Source organism: Rousettus aegyptiacus, unplaced genomic scaffold (genome assembly GCF_014176215.1).
Source record: "Rousettus aegyptiacus isolate mRouAeg1 unplaced genomic scaffold, mRouAeg1.p scaffold_m13_p_5, whole genome shotgun sequence".
Taxonomy (NCBI): Eukaryota; Metazoa; Chordata; class Mammalia; order Chiroptera; family Pteropodidae; genus Rousettus; species Rousettus aegyptiacus.
In genome coordinates, this window is record NW_023416308.1 from 48,541,780 (window position 1) to 48,561,013 (window position 19,234).

The following is a 19,234-nucleotide window of genomic DNA, read 5'->3' on the forward strand; positions in this document are numbered from 1 at the left end:
ACATTGTATAAAGAATAAGAGTTTGGCTTCATTTTTTATTCAATTCTCTTTAAAGAAATGTAAAGAAATGATCAAGAATAACAGGCATACAAATAGGAAGGGAAATAAGAGAAGGGGGAGGAGACACATTTACTGTGTACCTAATATAACCCCAGAAAGCAGGTGCTATCTCTTTTGTTCCTCCTACCAGGTACCTACAGAGAAACAAAGGATCTACATAAAACTTATAATAAATCTTCCTAAGGAGCCTTTAAAAAATAGTGCTGGCTTTCAATTTAAGATACTGGATTGGTGCCCAAATGCAAATGTCTCATTCATTAAAAGTAAAATTCATGTTTAGGGAGATTAAATTGTTGTAAGGAACATTTGTAATGATTTAAATCAGAAAGTAGTATTTTAAGAATCACAATGAAGGGTCATCTCATCATAAACCATGGCACCCCATTACCTTCCTTAATGTTATAATCATAACTCTGGCTACATAAAAAAACATGCATCAGAATATCAGTAAATGAGAAGATTCAAGCTGCCAACCTTTTAGAGTTTCCAAAGTTATGAATAATGAGAATTCTTTGGCACCTAGTCTATTTCTAAATATGGAGAAAGAGGGACAATTCACTGCAAAGAAAGTCATTCTACAAATTTCTCTTAGTTCTTGCTTTTCCATAGTTCTCCAAAAGCAAAAAGCAGAACATAGCAAGAAGTGGTGGGAAATAACAGAAGACACTCCACAGGGAGTACGCTTACCTGTAATGCTTTATTCTCTTTAAGGTCCAACCCAAACACATTGTGCCGCTTCACCTTTAAGAAATCAGCATCAAGTCCATCTTCATCCTCCTCCTCCTCATCAGCTCTGTCCAAGAACTGCATAGCAGCTTCCTTGTTCTTCCATGACTCATCAGTGCTAGGAACGGATTGAGGTTGAGACCCTTTTCCTTTTCCCAGATTCTCTTCTATTTCTTCTTCATCTTCCTTCTCTTCTTCTTCTTCATCACTAATACCATTAGCCAGTCCATACTCTGTCCCTTCTGGTCTTTTCCCACCTTTCTGAAGGATGGACATTTTCTCATTGAAGTAGGCTCTAAATTCTTCCACTTCATCATTGGTGAGGGAGGGAGCTCTTGGCTCACTTACTTTATTATCTTGGCTCACTACCAACTCTCTGGTGGGTTGTTTCTGCATTTTCTGAAGAAATCTTACCCGTGGTGCCACAGCAAGACCAAGAGACCTTAAACATGAGCAAATGAAAATAGTTATCTCAATATACTGATGGTGTGTTTATGGGTATTATAAAACAGTTTCTCAAGAGCTGAGATTTATTTTTAGAGTTTTTTCCCAAAGAAAGTATTCTGAGATATAAAATTTTGGCAGGTTAGATGATTCAAAAGGCAAGCCAAAATATACTGAATACCTGTCAGAAAATATTAAAGATACCCCATTTTTCATTAAGAGGTTAACATAAAGACATGAGACCAGAAACAAAGAAATGGTTGAAGTACTAGATCTGCCTATTTCCAGTTTAACTCTGTCAGCCTCGGCTTTACAAACATGGGATAATAATACCTACCAGGCCTATTCTCACAGTTGTTGCAGAGATCTGATGTATAACTATATGAAAACACTTTGTAAAATGTAAATACTACAGCTGGAAATGACATGGCTATGAAAGGACAAAACACAGTTCTCTGAAAAGAAGAAACTCTAGTATCATCGTTCTTCCTTCTAAGGCACATAATATGACATAATTACTTTTATAAAAAAGGATTTTTAAACTAGAGGTCAAAAAGAAAAATTTTCTACTTCTAAGACCAAAATTCACTTATGATCATGTCTTTCCCAGCTTCTAGTTCCACTGATGGATTAGAAAAAAACTCTTAAAGCAAGGCCAGCAATGCACTTAAAACAGTGCCTGACACAGGCATAATGAACACTTGTCATTATTACTGTTTTGGGGGCTATGGGTTATATCACGAACTCATATCCATCAGAGCATTTCTCTCAATGTATAACAATTACATTTATATGTCTTTCTCAGCTATTAAAACTTGGTCCTCCTTTAAGGTGAGAGTACATACTATATATCTATAATTTTAACACCTACCACAAAGAACTATACAATTATCGGAGATTCAAAACATGTTTCTTTAGTAAAATAATTTTCAAACCTTTATTATATCCTATATACATAGCACTGCTTTAGGTATCAGGGATTTCTAGAGGAAATTAAAGATTAAGGAAACTATATACCTAAACATCCATCCACAAAAAGTAACTGAAAACACCAAATTAAACTATACCAATAATTTAGGCTCAGAACTTTCTGCCTTCTCTAAGCATCACCAATAAAAAGCAAAGGTATTCAACTATAAACAGATGAGATTTACTGGCATCCAGGGCAATAAAATATCCCCTAAATATGGCCTTGCAGTGTTTAAGGACCTGTGTCTCTCCTACTTGCTAATATCTCAGCTAAGTCACTTTAAAAACCAGGAGTGAACTCCTTCGTGGAGCACAAAAATCAGCTAATAACCTAAACCATGATTCACATTCAGAAATGGTAAAATTAGTGACTGGTACATAAACATATAAATGAACAAAAACGTGTTATCAATGGCATGTGGTTTTCCATCAATTACCCAGAAAGTCAGTGACCTTACTGTTACGTAGAAATTTAAATGTTTCTAAAATGTTTAAACTGACAAATCATTTGTTAAACTAAATTTGCAATCTAATATGAAGAATAGAAAGCAGCAGCTCACACAGATACAAGTTTTTATGAGATTCAATTTAAAGGTAAAGGTGCACAAATTTGTGGAGAACAGGCCAAATATACAGACCCTGCCTTGCAAGTACATATTTCATCACAGACTAGGAAACTTCATGATGAAATTCAAAGTATGATTAACCTCAAGGGTGCTTCTATTGATTTTTCAATGCTTTTCCCACAGATAGGAGCCCATTAAAAAAAGAACATTCCTCCTTTATAGCTAAAAAGATTAGAAAAATATCCTTCAAATACTAAGCCAAAACAAGATCAAGAGTTCCATTTTCATATAATAGTTATCTCAGTTACTAAACAGGTACATTTTGCCGCACTAACTGTGAGTACCTATAAGAAACACCAAGACACAAAGAATGTTCAGGAAATAAACAATATGGGAAACCAATCTAAAATAAGAGAATCGATGAAGAGACCTGTATCCAAGGCATAAAAAGAACTGTCTATAGTAATCCAGGCCAGCGTTTCAGACAGTAAAAGGACTGCAGACACAGACACTAAAAGATTTCAAAGAACACTTATCAGTTGCTCTCCATCTCCTTCGAAACCAAACTATAGGAAGCTGCCTGTGTAACTTAAAGGAATTTAAACAAGAAACTTCTTCCTGACAAGAACTGAATGCTCAACAAGTTTTCCACAGATTACAGAATCTTTTCTCTGCAACTCATCTCTTAACATAAGGCAGAGTGGTTTAAACTAGGCTTGTCAGAGAACCGCTTCAAAGAAGTTCTAACTTTTAAGATTCACAAAACAATAATATAAATACTTACAGGGCATATTCAGGTATAGGTAACTTGCTCACATCAAATATTTCTTTATCCTTCATCAGATACACTGAACGTATGTAGGAGACAAAACACTGTAAAAGTAAGTTTAAATGACGTAATAGTCAGAAAGAGAAAATGGATTTAAAGCAAGATAAAAGAAAATTAACTAAAGGGATAAATTCAATAGTAATAAAAAACCTAAAAAATAATTTTTCCACAAAAACAAAAAACCTACCCTTTTAAAACTGCAATATTAAAAAAGATTTTAAATTTGGTTTCACTAAGCCAACTTAAAAAATATCTTCTTCTCAAAAAGCTATTCAAGAAGTTAATGTCATTCAGTTGCAACATGGTATAATGAGAAAAAAGATTTTAGAATAACATGGATGATAATCTGAGCTCCACAGTTTATTAGCTGAGCAAGTTTGTTTCCCTGTCAGTTCCCTCATCTATCAAACAGAGATAATAGCACTTTCTACTTAGAGTATTACAAAAATTAACTGAGAAAATGTATGTAGAATATCCAGGCATATCTTCTGGAATACATACAAATAAGTACCAATAAATCCTAGTTTAGTAATAATTATTATTGTATTAGTCAAAGGACAAGTTTTCCAGCAAAATAGATTTTACTGTATTTAATGAAGGTAATAAAGTCATGACAGGAGCTTCATTCATTCCTAAAGCTATTCTTTTTCTATTATAATTCACCATCATTACAATTTCAAGAAATTTGTAATCATCAACTTGTGATGTTTTTGTGTTTTAAAAAAAATAAATAACTATCTTTATGCCAAGACCTAAACAAACCAAAATTTAAACATGGTCCCGATCCTTTGTCAGTTTGAAAAATAAGCAGGCAACAAAGATCATGAAATATCTAAGCATTTTTCTTTTTTAATTTCAAAATTAATTTTTGTAAAGTATATCTAATTCCCATTTGTATATTTATAAACTTCACATTTTCTCTAACTCTATACTAATCTTTTCTTTGAGACATTTAAACTAATCTTCAAACCATTTTCCCTATCTACACAGGCATGAACAATGAATGGTTCCAGATCAAGGATAATTTTTTTTCCCCTACAATTATCCACAAGAAATCACCCCAGTTACTTATTGTTTTTGTTCTATCCAGATTATAATCAAAAGCTAGAAAATAACTTATATGAAACTAGATAGCTTGCTGCTGCTGGCAATACAGTTAGCCATTCTGCTAAATCATGCGTGAAACCCAATAAAGCACATCATTTATTTCAGTGTGCTATAATCTTCATCCTGGATGGTTCATTTGTTGCATGCACAACATCCTTCCAATATTTCATATTTCCCAACTCATAATTAAATGACCTCCTAGGTATCCAATAATTCACAACATAATAGAATTCATGTATATTATTTTTAAATTTGCTTATTTCTTCCAAAACTTCTATACGATTTAAATCCTAGCTAAAGTATGTCTGCCAGACAAAACATGCACACAAACATTTGCAAGCCCAAATACATGCCCAAAAATTTTAAGGAAAAAAAAATTTGTTTAAAGTCCCTTTTCATTAGATTTCAGGTGAAGTGAGCTTATAGAAGTCCTGCATCATTCATTATTTGATTTCCTTATATTGTAGATTTAATTTCTCCTTAAATATCATGGAAATTCTGAAGAAAGCAGGGCCTGAATTTGAATCTCAGGTCTGGCACTTAATAGCTATGTGACCCTAGACAATTTTTAATTTTGTCAAGGTACTATTTACTCATCTATAAAATCCAATCAATATCACCTACCTCACAGGTTGTTGGGAATAGTAAAATAACAATGCACAAACTGTCACATAAGAGTCATGTCATGGCTAAGTGCATAGCACATGGTAAGCATTCAATTTTTAGCACAGTGATGATAATTTGACAAAATATAAGTTAATTTTTAAAAATGTAAGATCTGCTCTTTAAATAAAACCTCTTTGCTGAAAATATCCAGTTTCAAAACTATAACATAAAACCTGACTACTGACTGTTTTTCTGCCCAGACTCCTATCTACTTAGGATGCCCTTTCCATAGCCCCTCAATTTTCTTCCTTCCACTTCCTCTATCTGCTGAAATAGAATCCTACCTCTAAATCCCTACTCTCTAACTCATTGTTGATGTGTTATGTTAAGTGAAAAGTAGATATCAAATGTAGATCTCATAACTACAATATAAGTAAAAGAGTGGTGAAAACAAAGAGCTTTGTATCAGGGATTCAAATATTCATCAATTCAAAGATTGGATAGCTGTAAGCACAATGAAAATTAATTTCATATCTTCCTTTCTAAAGAATCTACTGTTGGGTACTCTAAGGACTAAAATATAGTTTAATTAAAACACTTGTTTGTGTATTTGCTAATCAAGAGGATTTCTATGTCCAGAAAAGCAATTTGGGAACATTAAGTCATATTTATAGATTAAAATCTCATTCCTAGAGATAATTTAGCAAAAGTGTTATGCTTTCTAGAAATTAAACCTAATATAAGAAGAGATATTAATCTGACAGTCAATAAAGTACAGTCAAGAATTAAGAGTAACTTCACTGAAGAAATCGAAAGTTGATAACTTTTGAAGCATATTAGAAATCAGGCCACTATGTATTTGAAAATCATCTAGAAGAGGATTTTCTATGGACAAGTAATAGACATTTTCCCAGGTTACTATAAAAAATATGTGATTTTTTTAAAGTTAAAGGATAAACTAATCTGAAAATTATGCTGCTTGAATATCTGAAGCATTACCATGAAAACCAGAGGCAGCAGAAAATGATGGAATTTAACTTTATTATATGCTCCATTACAACAAAGGTATCCAATTCAAAAATGACTTACCCTTTGAGCTCTTTCTTTTAAATCTTGATCTTGAGCTAAAAATGATTCCAATTTTTTCTGGACATCTATAAGTTTTTCTGGGTTGATTCTTTGTAACAAAAAGATAAAGGTTAAACTAAGACATCTCAATTTTAGAAATTGAAAACAGTATACTATATTCCTCAGTATTTTTAAATCTGTAACATTATTTCTCATCTACAAGCCAGATTAGACTGAAATTACACTAGACATAAATCTGACTCTCTTACATAATGAATAATGCAGGAAGAATAAATGAAAGATCAAACATATTCTCCAAACATCACATGCTGAGTGAGCAAAAGATACTAAGGTTATTTCTACAAATACCATTGGTTACTTCTTAAGACTATAAGTTAGAAAGTAGCCTCTCATGGGAGATGGATCATCAATGAAGTAGAAAAAATGCAATCTAATATCATTTGTGTATTTCCATTTTCAGTCAAATATCACAAAACCAACTTCAAATTAATATGGTTTTCCTTATCTGGATATTAGGCATAATATAAAAGAATTGTTAGCTAGATTCCGCCCAGGAAGGCTACAGGAAAGAATGAAATACTTACATGGGTCTGATTTCACAAAAGAAACCCCATTTGTTTTCCTGATTTTAGACTGACCTAATTTCTTCCTGCAAATGTGGGTGATGATAGGTGGTTATGGTAGGTAAGATTGTTTTTACTTTTCTTTTAATTATAAAAAATGTGAAAATATACAAAGGTAGAAAACTTTCACTCAGACTCAACAATTACCAACAATTACCAACTCATAGACAATCCTGTCTCATCTAAATCCTTTCCTACTCCTGCCCCCAATTAAACAACCTTCCCAATTATTTTCCTCAAAAATAAAAACCAGAGTGTTTCAAGGGCCTCAATACAAAAGAGACTCTGATAAGTTCCACTGACATTCAATCTGAATATCTTTGATGATAGAAGTACAATCCTCTGAAATGGACAGACAACCTTAAAAAATTTCATCCAAGAGGTTTAATCCTTTCAACCACCAACGTCTCCTGAGGCTAATAAGTTCTCCTTTTCTTTTTATTTTCTCTACTAACAGTCTTCTGAAAAGTTAAAAACAAAAAAGTCATAAACCAGACAGCAGAAAAGAATAGACGAAAGAAGGAATTAGGTGTATATAATTAAGCATAATTTCATGCCTTCAATATCCTAACAATAATATCAAGACACCTAGTAGTTCTTACTTGATTGCCTTCACAGGCACTTTCTTCTGGAGAAGCTGCTGCACCATCCCTTTTTCTTCTGAGGGGAGCAAAATTAATAAAGCTTCACCATCTTCTTTATATCTAAATGAAAAAACAAACAAAATCTCTTCACATCAATGCAATCTGCATTTTATATTTTAACAGTTTGATAAGTAGGTAACATGTGAGCAAGTTCATCTAATTAGTAAATATTAGAAATATCTTTTTTTTGAACTGTGACAACAGAAAACTAGGACTCCAAATACCTTTTTCAAATTTTCATCACTAGTTATAATTCCTAGTGACTTTGAGGCTATACCACAAGATCTAGATCCTAAGAAACCAAACAATTAAATTTTTTAAGTAACGTTCTACTTATAGCAAGATGACAATTTCTCATTCTAGCCACTGGAGTGTTATAATAAAATTAGTTGTTTAATAAACATGGAATCCAATACACTAAAGATATCTAATCTTCCTGGGGATTTGACTTACAAGAAATAGATCTCTACACAGGTGAAAAACTTGCCTCCAATCCATGTACTTCTTTTCCCTTACCTAGTAAAATCTTATTTTATGATACACCATCAGAAATTTCTACATAAGCAGGCTACAAGGCACTCATAGTTACTTAAACTTCTTGTAATACCTGAACACAGATTTCCCTGACACCTTATTGTCAGCTATTACATGCAAGCAATAAGAGAGAACGGAATTGGATATCTGTGGAAAAACTTTTTTTATTAATTTTTATTATGGTCTGTGGAAATTTTTTGAAGACACTAAAAGTAATTTCAAAGCACTCTCTTCATGGTTCATACTATAAAGCATGAGCGGTCGGTAAGTTTTTAGTTAATCAAATAAAACTATTTAGTGAGAAACCATGCCAGGGATAAACTGTGAAAAACACAAAAAAAATAGAAAATGACTACCCGCCCCTCCCCCGCAACTTCAGTAATTTTACAATCCAGTTGACTAGAAAAGACAAACACTCAAAAGCAAGATTCAAAAAAGAGGCCTAAAATGGTAAACGAGTAAGTGTCAAAGGACAACCACAGGCAATAAATAAACACCACAAACTCAGAAGTGAAGAGAGATCACTCAGGGTTAGCCAGAAAAAAAAACAAAAACATGTCATAACAGATGGAATTTGAAGTGGAACCTAAAAATGGATAGAAAGGAAAAAGCTAAAGTAGCCCAAAGGGAGAGAATAGCATAAACAAAGGAACATAAGCCAGAAAATACAAGGCAAACTTAGAACTAAAGATAGGACAAACTCAACCAAAGCCAGTGTGCATAAGTAAACTATAGGAAAGATTGCTAGAAAGTCTGGTTTGGGAGGACCTTGGATACCTCTGTTTAGAGAGACAAAACTACTGTACATAAGCAAAACTTTATCATTGAACGCTGGAGGGAAAAACTGACTTTGTTGATTTATTGTACCATACTATAAAGACTAAAGGGCAATTTTTAACCTCATATGTTAATTTTAAAAATCTACTCCTACACAAAAGGTGAAACTCCAGTGTAATACCTTTATAGAAGTACATAAATGTGTATCTTTATGTGTACACAGACATATAGAAAAGTATGAAATAAATCAAACTGTTAAGAGTTTTAAATTAATTCATAAATTTTTAAGACTTTAAGGGGCCACTATATGTTAGACACTAAAATAGTGTGATAAAATAGACATAGTGCTGGCTGTCACAGAGCTTATGGACTACTAGGGATAGACATCAAAACCAGGAGTAACAGTAAAGCAGTATGAGTGTTATAGTAGACATACAGGAAATTATGAGAACATGTAACGGACAGCTCTACTGAATGTAGTCTAGGAGTCAAGAAAAGTGCCCTGAGGAAATGGCATCTAAGAGCTGAGACCTAAAAGAACAATTAGGAATTAATCAAACATTAGAGTGGGTCAAGTTTTCCAGGTGGAAAAGGCATCAGTTGAGAGAGTCTAGGGACAGTTGTGTCTTCTTCATGCTTATTTGCTTTTTCTAGGTGTTCTAAATGCATGCATATTAAAGAAGAAGAAAAGAGTAAGGCTAAACACACATTTACTTTTACTAAATGTGTTTCACAACAGGAAAACTACTACCAAAAACCTTCCTCATTGTATTTTAATAAGGCTTTCATGACTCAAATGTTTCATCTTTATTTCCTATAAAGAAATATGAATTTAAAGCATCCCCCTAAGCAGTGTTGGACTATCTATAAAGGCAAAAATTATTAGTATATGAAGTAATGAGGCAACAGCCTGAGAGACCTGATACCTGAGAGACATCACAATTTCTGAGGCTCCAGGATTTTACTAGGGACCAGTTACAGGTCGAAGAGGACAGAGATCAGTTAATACTGACCACTACACAGTATGCTATCTATAAAATGCCCTCAAGGTAGCTAGACTCTTGAAGTGGAAACATGTACCTCAATAAGCAAAAAGACTTACTTTGTGTGGCCCAAAGAGGAACAATTAAGAAGGAGAGAGATCAGTGTGTTGAAGGATACCCTTTCAACATTCTATATACAAATTCAGAAATGGAGAGAAAAATAAATAAGTCCCCCAGTCCACATAGGGCCAGAATTGTGGCAAAGGGGTATAAAAAAGCTCTAGTATATCAAAAAGGCATCCACTAAAGATTTCTGATCTTCAGAATGAGTCATAAGCAGAAATAATAAGTCTAATAATCTACATCTATCTTATCTACCCATTCCCAGGGAGATTGCAGCACTGAAATACAGAAGATTCCCAATGGAAAAATGGGGGAGAAAGTCCAAAGCCAAATAGCACAAGGCAAGCATCTAATAAAAAGATTAGCCATTTTACCTATTTTACATCACAAACGGCTTTACCCAGAAACAATGGAAAGCACAAATTATCTCCCACACACCAACACCCAAAAATTTCCAGTAAGCTTTTATTTCAAAAATAAAAGCACTTTTAAAAAAAACATAAGCACATTTCACTTTTCTTTTTTAATGCTTACAAGAATAGTTTATTTACTCATGAGCTAGCGGTTAGATTTCAAAAGCTATATCCAAGGCCCGAGGCTAAGTATATGTATAAAGAGAAACAAATGTTCTTCATCAGACCTACATTTTTAAAATTCCATATATTTAGACAGATTATTCTAAGGGACATTCTAGGCATCATATAAAAAGCCCTACATCTGAAACACAGTAAAAATCTCATTTTCACCATCAGTATTAATACCATGTTACATTTAAATAGCTCTTTGGAATTTATAAAGAGCTCCATTTTATATTAATTTGTCCAACTTAAAAGCAAGCAACCAATAGAGAAAGAAAATAAAAAATAAAGTTCCTGAAAGAACAAGGAGTTGGGTGGAGTAGGGGGGACGTGGTTTGCATGGGAGGAAAATACTAATCATTACATAATGGAGATTTTACATTTCCAATTCATTGCTTTTTTTCAACTATAACAGGATCCCCTCCAGAAAGGAGGAACCTCAATAGACTGATCATGATTGTCAGATATCAGGAAACTTATGTCTACATCCTAAAGCTAACTAGTATTTCTAGGTAAAATAGGAGATCCAGACCTTTGGCTTTTGGATCCCAATGGTAATCTTTCCATTGAAATAACCTTGGAATAAACTGTGGCCAGAGGAAGGGAAAACAACCTTGCCAGGCCCTCCCAACATGCAACCCTATCCAAGCCATGTCCAATAGTATCCTCGGCATGTCCTGTGCTCCTTGCTGAGCAGCTCCAAGCCCCACACTGACAGCAGCCGGCATCATTTTCTGGCACAGCCTCTTGAGGAAACTACAAGTACAGCCCAGTGCGGCCATCTATGATCGTTTGCTGACTCTTACCAGGTGGCCCCAGAGGGGCACAGCCTGGGGCTAAACTTGGCCTGCAGCTGGGCCCCTCTCAGGACTGGGCCCCATAAAGCCATACTACTAAGAACGAAAAACAGGAGCTTTACATTATACAAAGAAACAGATACAGAAAGGCAGCCAAAATGGGGAGACAAAGAAGCATGTCCCACATAAAGAACAGAACATGGCTCCAGAAAAATATCTAAACAAAGTAAAGCCAAACAATCTAACAGTTGTAGAGTTTAAAACACTGGTTATAAAGATGCTCAATGAACTTAGGCAAAGAGGAGATGAACTTAGTGAGGACTTTAACAAAGAGATAAAAAAAAAAAATAGAGGTGGAAATTACAATAGGGAACCAGTCAGAAATGAAGAATACAATGCCTGAGATGAAGAAAACATTAGAAAGAATCAACAGATTGGATGAAGAGGAGACCGAATCACTGATATAGAGGATAACGTAGTAGAGGTCACCCAAACAGAATTACAACAAGAAAAAAGAATACAAAAAAAAATGAAGATAATTTAAAAAGACTATGGGACATCAAGCCTAACAATATTTGCATCACAGCGGTACCAACCAGAAGGAGAAGAGAGCAAGAAGTTAAAAATCTGTTTGAAGGAATAATAATTTAAAAAAAAAAAAACTTCCCTAACCAGGTGAAGGAAATGGGCATACAGCAACAGAAAGCTCAGAGATTCCCAAAAAAGATGAACCCAAAGAGGCCTACACCAAAACACATCATAATTAAAATACCAAAGGTTAAATACAAAGAGAGAATCTTAAAAGCAACAAGAGAAAAGCAGTTAGTTTACCTACAAGGGAGCACTCATAAAACTGTCAGCCGATTTCTCAAAAGAAACTATGCAAGACAGAAGGGCCTGGCACAAAATATTCGCTGTGATGAAAACCCAGTATCTACAACCAAGATTACTTCATCCAGCAAAGCTATCATTCAGAGTCGAAGGACAGATAAAGAACTTCCCAGACAATAAAAAGCTAATGGAGTTCATCACCACCAAGCCAGCATTAGAGGAAACGCTGGAGGGATTTCTTTCTGAAGAAAAAAAATGTTTCAAAAATATGAATAAGGAATGGCGATAACCACATATCTATCAATGAGTTCTTTAACTGAAAAGGAATGAAATGTACCAATCGAAAGATAGGGTGGCTGAATGAATAAGAAAACAAGACCCTTACATATGCTGCCTTTAAGAGACTCACTTCAGATCAAAAAACATACACAGACTAAAAGGAAGGGGATGGAAAATGATATTGCATGATGGACTTAGAAGGTATTGTGTTGAATGGAGTAAGTTAGATAAAAACAAATGCCATATGATTTCATGTACATGTGGATGTTAAAAAACAAAATAAACAAACAAAAAATACAAACAAACTCATAGATACATAGGAGATTTTGAAACTCACCAGATGAAAGGGGTTTGGGGAGCATCGGCGAAAAGGGGAAAGAGATTAAGAAGTACTAATGGGTAGTTACAAAATAATAATGGAGATAACAAAGTATGGCATAAGGAATATAGTCAATAATATTGTAATAAGTGTGTATGGTGGCAGAGGGGTATAGATTTATTGAGATCACTTTGTGAGTTATAGAGCTCTCTAATCACTATGCTGTACACCTGAAACTAATATAATACTGTATCCCAATTATAAGTGAAAAATTAAAAATTTTATTTGGAAAAAAAAAAAAGCCTTGCCATTCTGACAATAGTTTGTCTTCTATTCATGAACTATTAACCTCCAACTACTCCAATTTGGATTTCCTAACACAAACTCCACTCTATTTGAGTCTTTTAGTATCCCTTCAACTTTGCTCATCCACACCTCTATAGCTGTAGCATGATCTGGCTGTGTTCATAACTGCCTATCCACCCTCAGTTCTCATAGCCTGGTTCTCCAGGTTACAAATCAGGTTATAAAATAATATATTTAGAATAAGTCCATTTTTGTAATTTTTTAAAATGCACAAACATACAAGAAAAGATGTTTTTAGATGGTGATATTGGCTGTTTAATTGTTTTGCCATTGTCTAGAATTTGTATAGTAAATAAGCATTACTTTTACAATAAAATACAAGTTACCAAAAAAAATTTAAAAACTTTATATGCTTTTAAAAATCTATATATTTTGCATCACTCGTACTTAAAACACATCCCACTACTACCAATATTAGTGTATTTCCTTATCCTGACTTTTGTAGGTATGTATGAATTAGTCTTTTGTATCTAAAATATACACCATTTATACATAAAAGCTAGTCATTAAACACTTGGTGAGTAAACCAATGTAAATGAACCACTAGAAGTTGCATTAGTAGATAAAACACTGGATTTGGAGTCAAAAGAACTTACTTTAAGTACCGGTTGTACTATTCATTAGCTTTATAACCTTAAATAATGAGTCACTTTATCATTATCTATCACATTTTTATTTACAAGTTATACAATTTGAATGATCTAGGTCCCTTCATGACCTAAAATTCTACACATGTGACTCTATTAATAAAGTCATTGTTCACAATACAAGTATGATCAAGAGGTAGAGAATGAAGACAACTGTTAGTCACAATGCCATTTCATAGCCCTTCTCTCTTTTTACTCCTTCCTGTAGCCTCCTATTCTCCCTATGCCTCAGCCTTACCTGTGACAACCAAACCCAAGAGTTCCTGCCATTGTGGAAGAACAGTGCAGTCAGCTATGCAGATGCAGACAGCCAGCCACAGAAATCAGGGTCCAACTGTTCTGTTCCTCCTGCACAATGTGGCAAAAGAAAAGCTTATCCCAGGAGAAAGGGTATCTTTGACTCACAGAATATCTAAAGATTCTACCTAGATTTAAAAAAGAAAAAGACAAGAAAATACTCTGGGAAAAAAAAAATCATCTACAGCCTAAGATCTTAGAAATATGAACAAGTATACCACAATACTGCTCAACAGTTTGACAACCACAAAATAACCGGGAAGAAACCAAGCTGGCTAACATTTGCTGCAAAGAAAGCTGCTAGCAACTGATTACAAACGATTTATGGAGTTTACAGGGCAAGGACAGAAATCATCAAATGCTACTTACTATCCCCAGAAAAAAAAATTTTTTAATTTAATGCATATAAAAGCAGTACTGATACCACCTAAAATTATACTTTCAGGGAAATTAGTTAGCTATGATTAACCCCATTTTACAGAAGAAACTGAGGCTTAAAGAGGTTAAGCTGATCCAAAGGTACACAACTATCAGATAACAGAGCAAACCCAAACATAACTTTGTCTTTTTGTCCAAGGACAGTGTTTGATCAACAATGGGGTGTCTGTCTCTCAGAGTCCAAATAAAGGAAAAATGCATATATTTTTAGTGCATGACCACAAATGGCAGCAAATTAAAGTTACCTACCTTCCTTCTCCAAGTTCTTGGCTTTCATGTATTCTAGAAGCCCTGCATGGGAGGAGCAGCCACTAAATGTCATTAAATAAAAACAGCTGTTTGGAGCACACTGACAAAAACATGAGTTGCAAAGTCTGAAAGACCCAAGTATAAATCCCAGGCCTAGTACTACCTGAGTAAGCTTGGACACATTTTACCTCACAATCTCTGAGAAAAAAGCTGCCCTGATAAGAAGACCTCTTCCATAAGGCTAAATGAGTTCAATTATTCACTCAGATTTTTACTGAGTGTTAGGAAGTGGCTAAGCTACTAACTAGTCATTCCCTGTGTGAGTACGGAGAAAGAGAAGTCTTCCCCAGGGGAAAAAAAAAAAAAAGAACCATATAGTCAAATTTCCTCGTAAATATACTAGTGACAAGCCTCCTAGGGAACAAATACAGTCAATTTGCTAGCATGAGAGTCTTCATTTATGAGATGATATAATAGGCTGTACCAGGTTGTGCACAGACTATAGATTCAATGGGTAGGTCTCTACCTTGTAACTCAATATACCAATCTGCCCATCTGTGTAAGCGATAAGCCTCACATATCACTTAGAAACTGAAGCCAGAGCACACCCTGATGTGCAAGGATAGACCTGTGGCTGTCTTGAAGGTTCCAGACCTTTTTTTGCCTCACATATACCTCCTGATTACCTTTCTCCTCAAAATTATTAAAGTTTGATATTAGGTGTGGTAGGCAGCTTCCAATAGCTCTCTCTCAATAATCCGGGCCTCCTGGTATTCACATCTTTAGGTCCCCCACAGGCACTCAATTGTGCTGATTTGTATAACCACTAAAATACTATAGTTAAGATGGAGTGTGACTTGCGAGTCTAGGTCATAGAAGACATTGTGGCTTCCATCTTACTCCCTCTTCCCCTCTCATTTGCTCTCCCTGATGAGGCCAGCTGCCATGTTATGAGAAGCCCTATGAAGAGAATGACTATGTAGAAAGGAACTGAAAGACACATCTAACCAAGAGCCAGTAAGGTAATGAATCCCACAACAAGTACGTGAGTGAACTTGGAACTGGATCTACCCCTAGTTGAACCTTAAAGTGCTGACACCCTGACTGCAACACACAACAAAAAAAGAGAAAGAAAAAACCGTTTTAATAGCTTAAGAATGTGTGATTGGCCAATAGCCCAAGGACCTAAATGAGCCACACGTGGATTCCTGACCCCAAAGAAACTGAGGTAATATACAATTTTTGCTTTAAGACATTTAGTTGGGTAATTTGTTACACTGCAATAACTAAGTAATATATTAAGTAAGATCTCTAACTCATATCTGATTCAAGAAGCTAACTGTGTTATCTCAAGTGTCTACTCTGTGCTAGGCCCTGTTCTAAGCCTCCGGATAAATATATCAATTAAGTAAATAAATTTCCTTGACCTTATAAAGCTTACATTCTAGCAAAGAGAAACAAATATAATAAGTAAACGTTCTAGTATAGTAAAAGGTGTTAAGTGCTATGAAAGAAAGAAAATACAGAGCAAGGTAAGGAGGTGCGGTTAGGGCAGAATAAAACAGCCATGTGCACACTTAAGGAAAAAGCATTCAAGAAGAAACAGATAAATAAGGGTCCTGAGACAAAAACATGCCTGGCATGTAGGAAAAACAGCAAGACCAGTGTGAAGCATAGGGGATGAGTGGAGAATAATAAGAAAGAGGGTTGGAGGGGGGATGAATACTATAAACCCTACAGGTCACTGGCTTTTACTGAGTAAAATGAGAAGCCAGAGGAGTAACATGATCTGACGTGTTTTAAACGGATCACTCTGCCTTCAGTGTTAGAATAGACAGCAGGAGAGCAAGAAGGAAGTGCCTGGGAAATAATAGACTCCTAAGTAATACCAGCCCCCTTACCTACCTCAGTAGCTAGACAGGACACACCCCAGCTCCTCAATGCTTCTTGATGCAAAATAAAGTATTAACTTTGCCCTTTTCTAAAAGCTTTAAATTTTAGACACCAACAAACGGAAAGGCCATGTAAGGAAGCACAAGGCTCTACGTAGGAGTGGACCAAAGATAGAATCTTCCTAAGTCTAAGCTAAAGAAATGAAAAAAGAATTTACACTAGTAAAAACTGTCCCTATCTTAAACCTAAGATACATATAGTAAGTTTCAGTAAATTAGTACTCATGGAAATTGTCTTTTCACTTTCATTATTTCGATTTAAAAAGCAATTGAATACATTTTTTAAATTCTCTTCATTACTCATTCCGAAAAGTACCAGTATTTTCCACAAACCAATCATGCACTCTTCACTGTTACCATATTAGAAATTTAAACTACTTTCCACCTTCATATTTGCTGTTGATCTAAACTGCTGCCAGTGAGTGTGCAATGCAAAGAACTGTCCTCTGCTGTCCCCTAGTGGAATCACATTTTGCCACCTAAATCACTCTAAAACAAAATCTGAGATCCACGAAATGTAGCCAGGTAAATAAAGCAGAGCTGGAATATTGCTGGATTTTACCACTACTCTGGAAAACAGAACGGTTATGTGTAGAATCTCCTATCTTTATATATCAACTCCCAACTGTTTATATGTAAAACTTACATCAAGTCCCACTTTCCACATACAGACCTCGACTCCCCAAATAAAAGCATTTAAACCATATCCCTTCTGCCCCAAGAACACTCCACAGCAACACTTGCAGCTGCAGCGTTTACCCCTAGATAACTCACGGATTACAGTCCTAATGTTATCCCCAAAGTTTACCACAAAATATCTTGCTTTTATTATTATTTTCGCATTGCTCTAGTCTTTGGGGGAAAAAATGACATCACTATTTATAGCGTTCTGTTTTTAGTAATGGTATTTCCATTTATAAAACATAGTAATTCTCGATCACTGAAATGTCAAATCCTAGAAAACAGCACTCATACACATGATGTTAAATTAATGCTGGCAGTGAGTTCCACTTATTTTTTCTAAACAAGAAATGAGTTAAAAAATTAAGAGTATCTGATGAACACCTATTTTGCACTCTCAAATCTTTATTTTCAGCTGAGCAATTTTACCATTGGAAGAGCTTAATTTTGTGAGTACCAAAAACTGTAAGCCCTAAATAGACAACCACTTTTAAATAAAATTAGATTCAGATCCTTTGCCTCACTTGTCTCTAAAGGAGATCATTGTTTTAAAAGGGATGTGGGTAATTAAGGAAAAGAGAAAATTTTTCTCAATTGCTAAAGATCAAAAGAATTTTAGAGAGGTGATAACTTAAAACAGAGTAAGTGTTTCAAGGCACTAAGTACCTGAATGACCCTTCATTTCTACTTAGCTAACACGCAGAAAGGGCAAAAAAAAAAAGATTCCCCAAATCTTAGAAAAGAATTGAATTCATTTCTCTATATTCATACAGTTCAATTCCAAAAGTAAACACTAGCTGGCAACCTTGTTTTAATTACAGCATGTACATAGGATTTTAATTAGTTTCAAATTTTAATATAGTCTTTATTCAATTCAATTATCTGGGATCATGGCCCACGAAACTTTCTAATTATCTCTAAACCCATTAATGGCAACTCTTAAACTACAATTTAGTCTTTTATTAAACTGCCAAAGAAAAAATGAATATTACATATCCTAAACCTTTCTCCTGACTATACATCTAAAGTAGTCAATTCAATTTTTTTTAATTGGTCACAAAGGATCAAACAAACGGCCTTGTACTTTAAAAATGAATAACCACATTAGAAATTGAATTATAATAGTTTTTCAAATTGGTATTCTCTCTCTTAAAATACAATCAATTGTGATGTTGTTTTACCTCCTCTTCATCTTCACAGTTATTATGACCAGTTTCATGTTCACCGTGGCACATAACATTTTTAACTTCTCTGGAAACGAAGAACCCTGAAATATTTTACCTTCAAGTACTTTTTCCTAAAGCACTTCATACAGGAAGAATAATTTTTAAATACTGCCAAATGTATTCATTCTATAAAGAAATTAGTTTACCCTGTCCACATCAACACAAATGGCACATTTAAAAGCCTGTATGCCCTAGGTCCAATATGCTAGTGAGAGTCCAGGTCCAACCTGATCTACCTAGAGGCCCACAGTACCACAAAATGGAAGTGTATGCATGGGTACATGTACGAAGTCTTACATACTATCCATTTATTGAGGAGAATGAAACAACGAAGAAAAATTCATTCCAGCAACTACTACTAAAAGTTTCTGAATTATCTCATTATGAATGATAATCTGAACATGTACCCAGTATACCAAAGACCACTCATGCACTACAGAAATGGAAAACAAGGCTGCTATTCTCTACTTAGGTCTCATTTACTTAGATCCCAT

The 19,234-nt window shown here is 34.6% G+C and overlaps 1 protein-coding gene across 1 annotated transcript in view; it reads right to left on the bottom strand.

The window, feature by feature from the left end:
* Positions 1 to 19,234, bottom strand: part of DDX10 (DEAD-box helicase 10) — a 234,327-nt gene that overhangs the window by 183,537 nt on the left and 31,556 nt on the right. Inside the window, exons 10-13 of the mRNA XM_016160572.2 lie at positions 7,622 to 7,723; positions 6,397 to 6,484; positions 3,550 to 3,638; positions 748 to 1,228 (exon numbers count right to left, since the gene is read on the bottom strand). Of these exons, the coding sequence (XP_016016058.1) occupies positions 748 to 1,228; positions 3,550 to 3,638; positions 6,397 to 6,484; positions 7,622 to 7,723 (760 nt within the window). The remainder of the gene's footprint in view (positions 1 to 747; positions 1,229 to 3,549; positions 3,639 to 6,396; positions 6,485 to 7,621; positions 7,724 to 19,234) is intronic.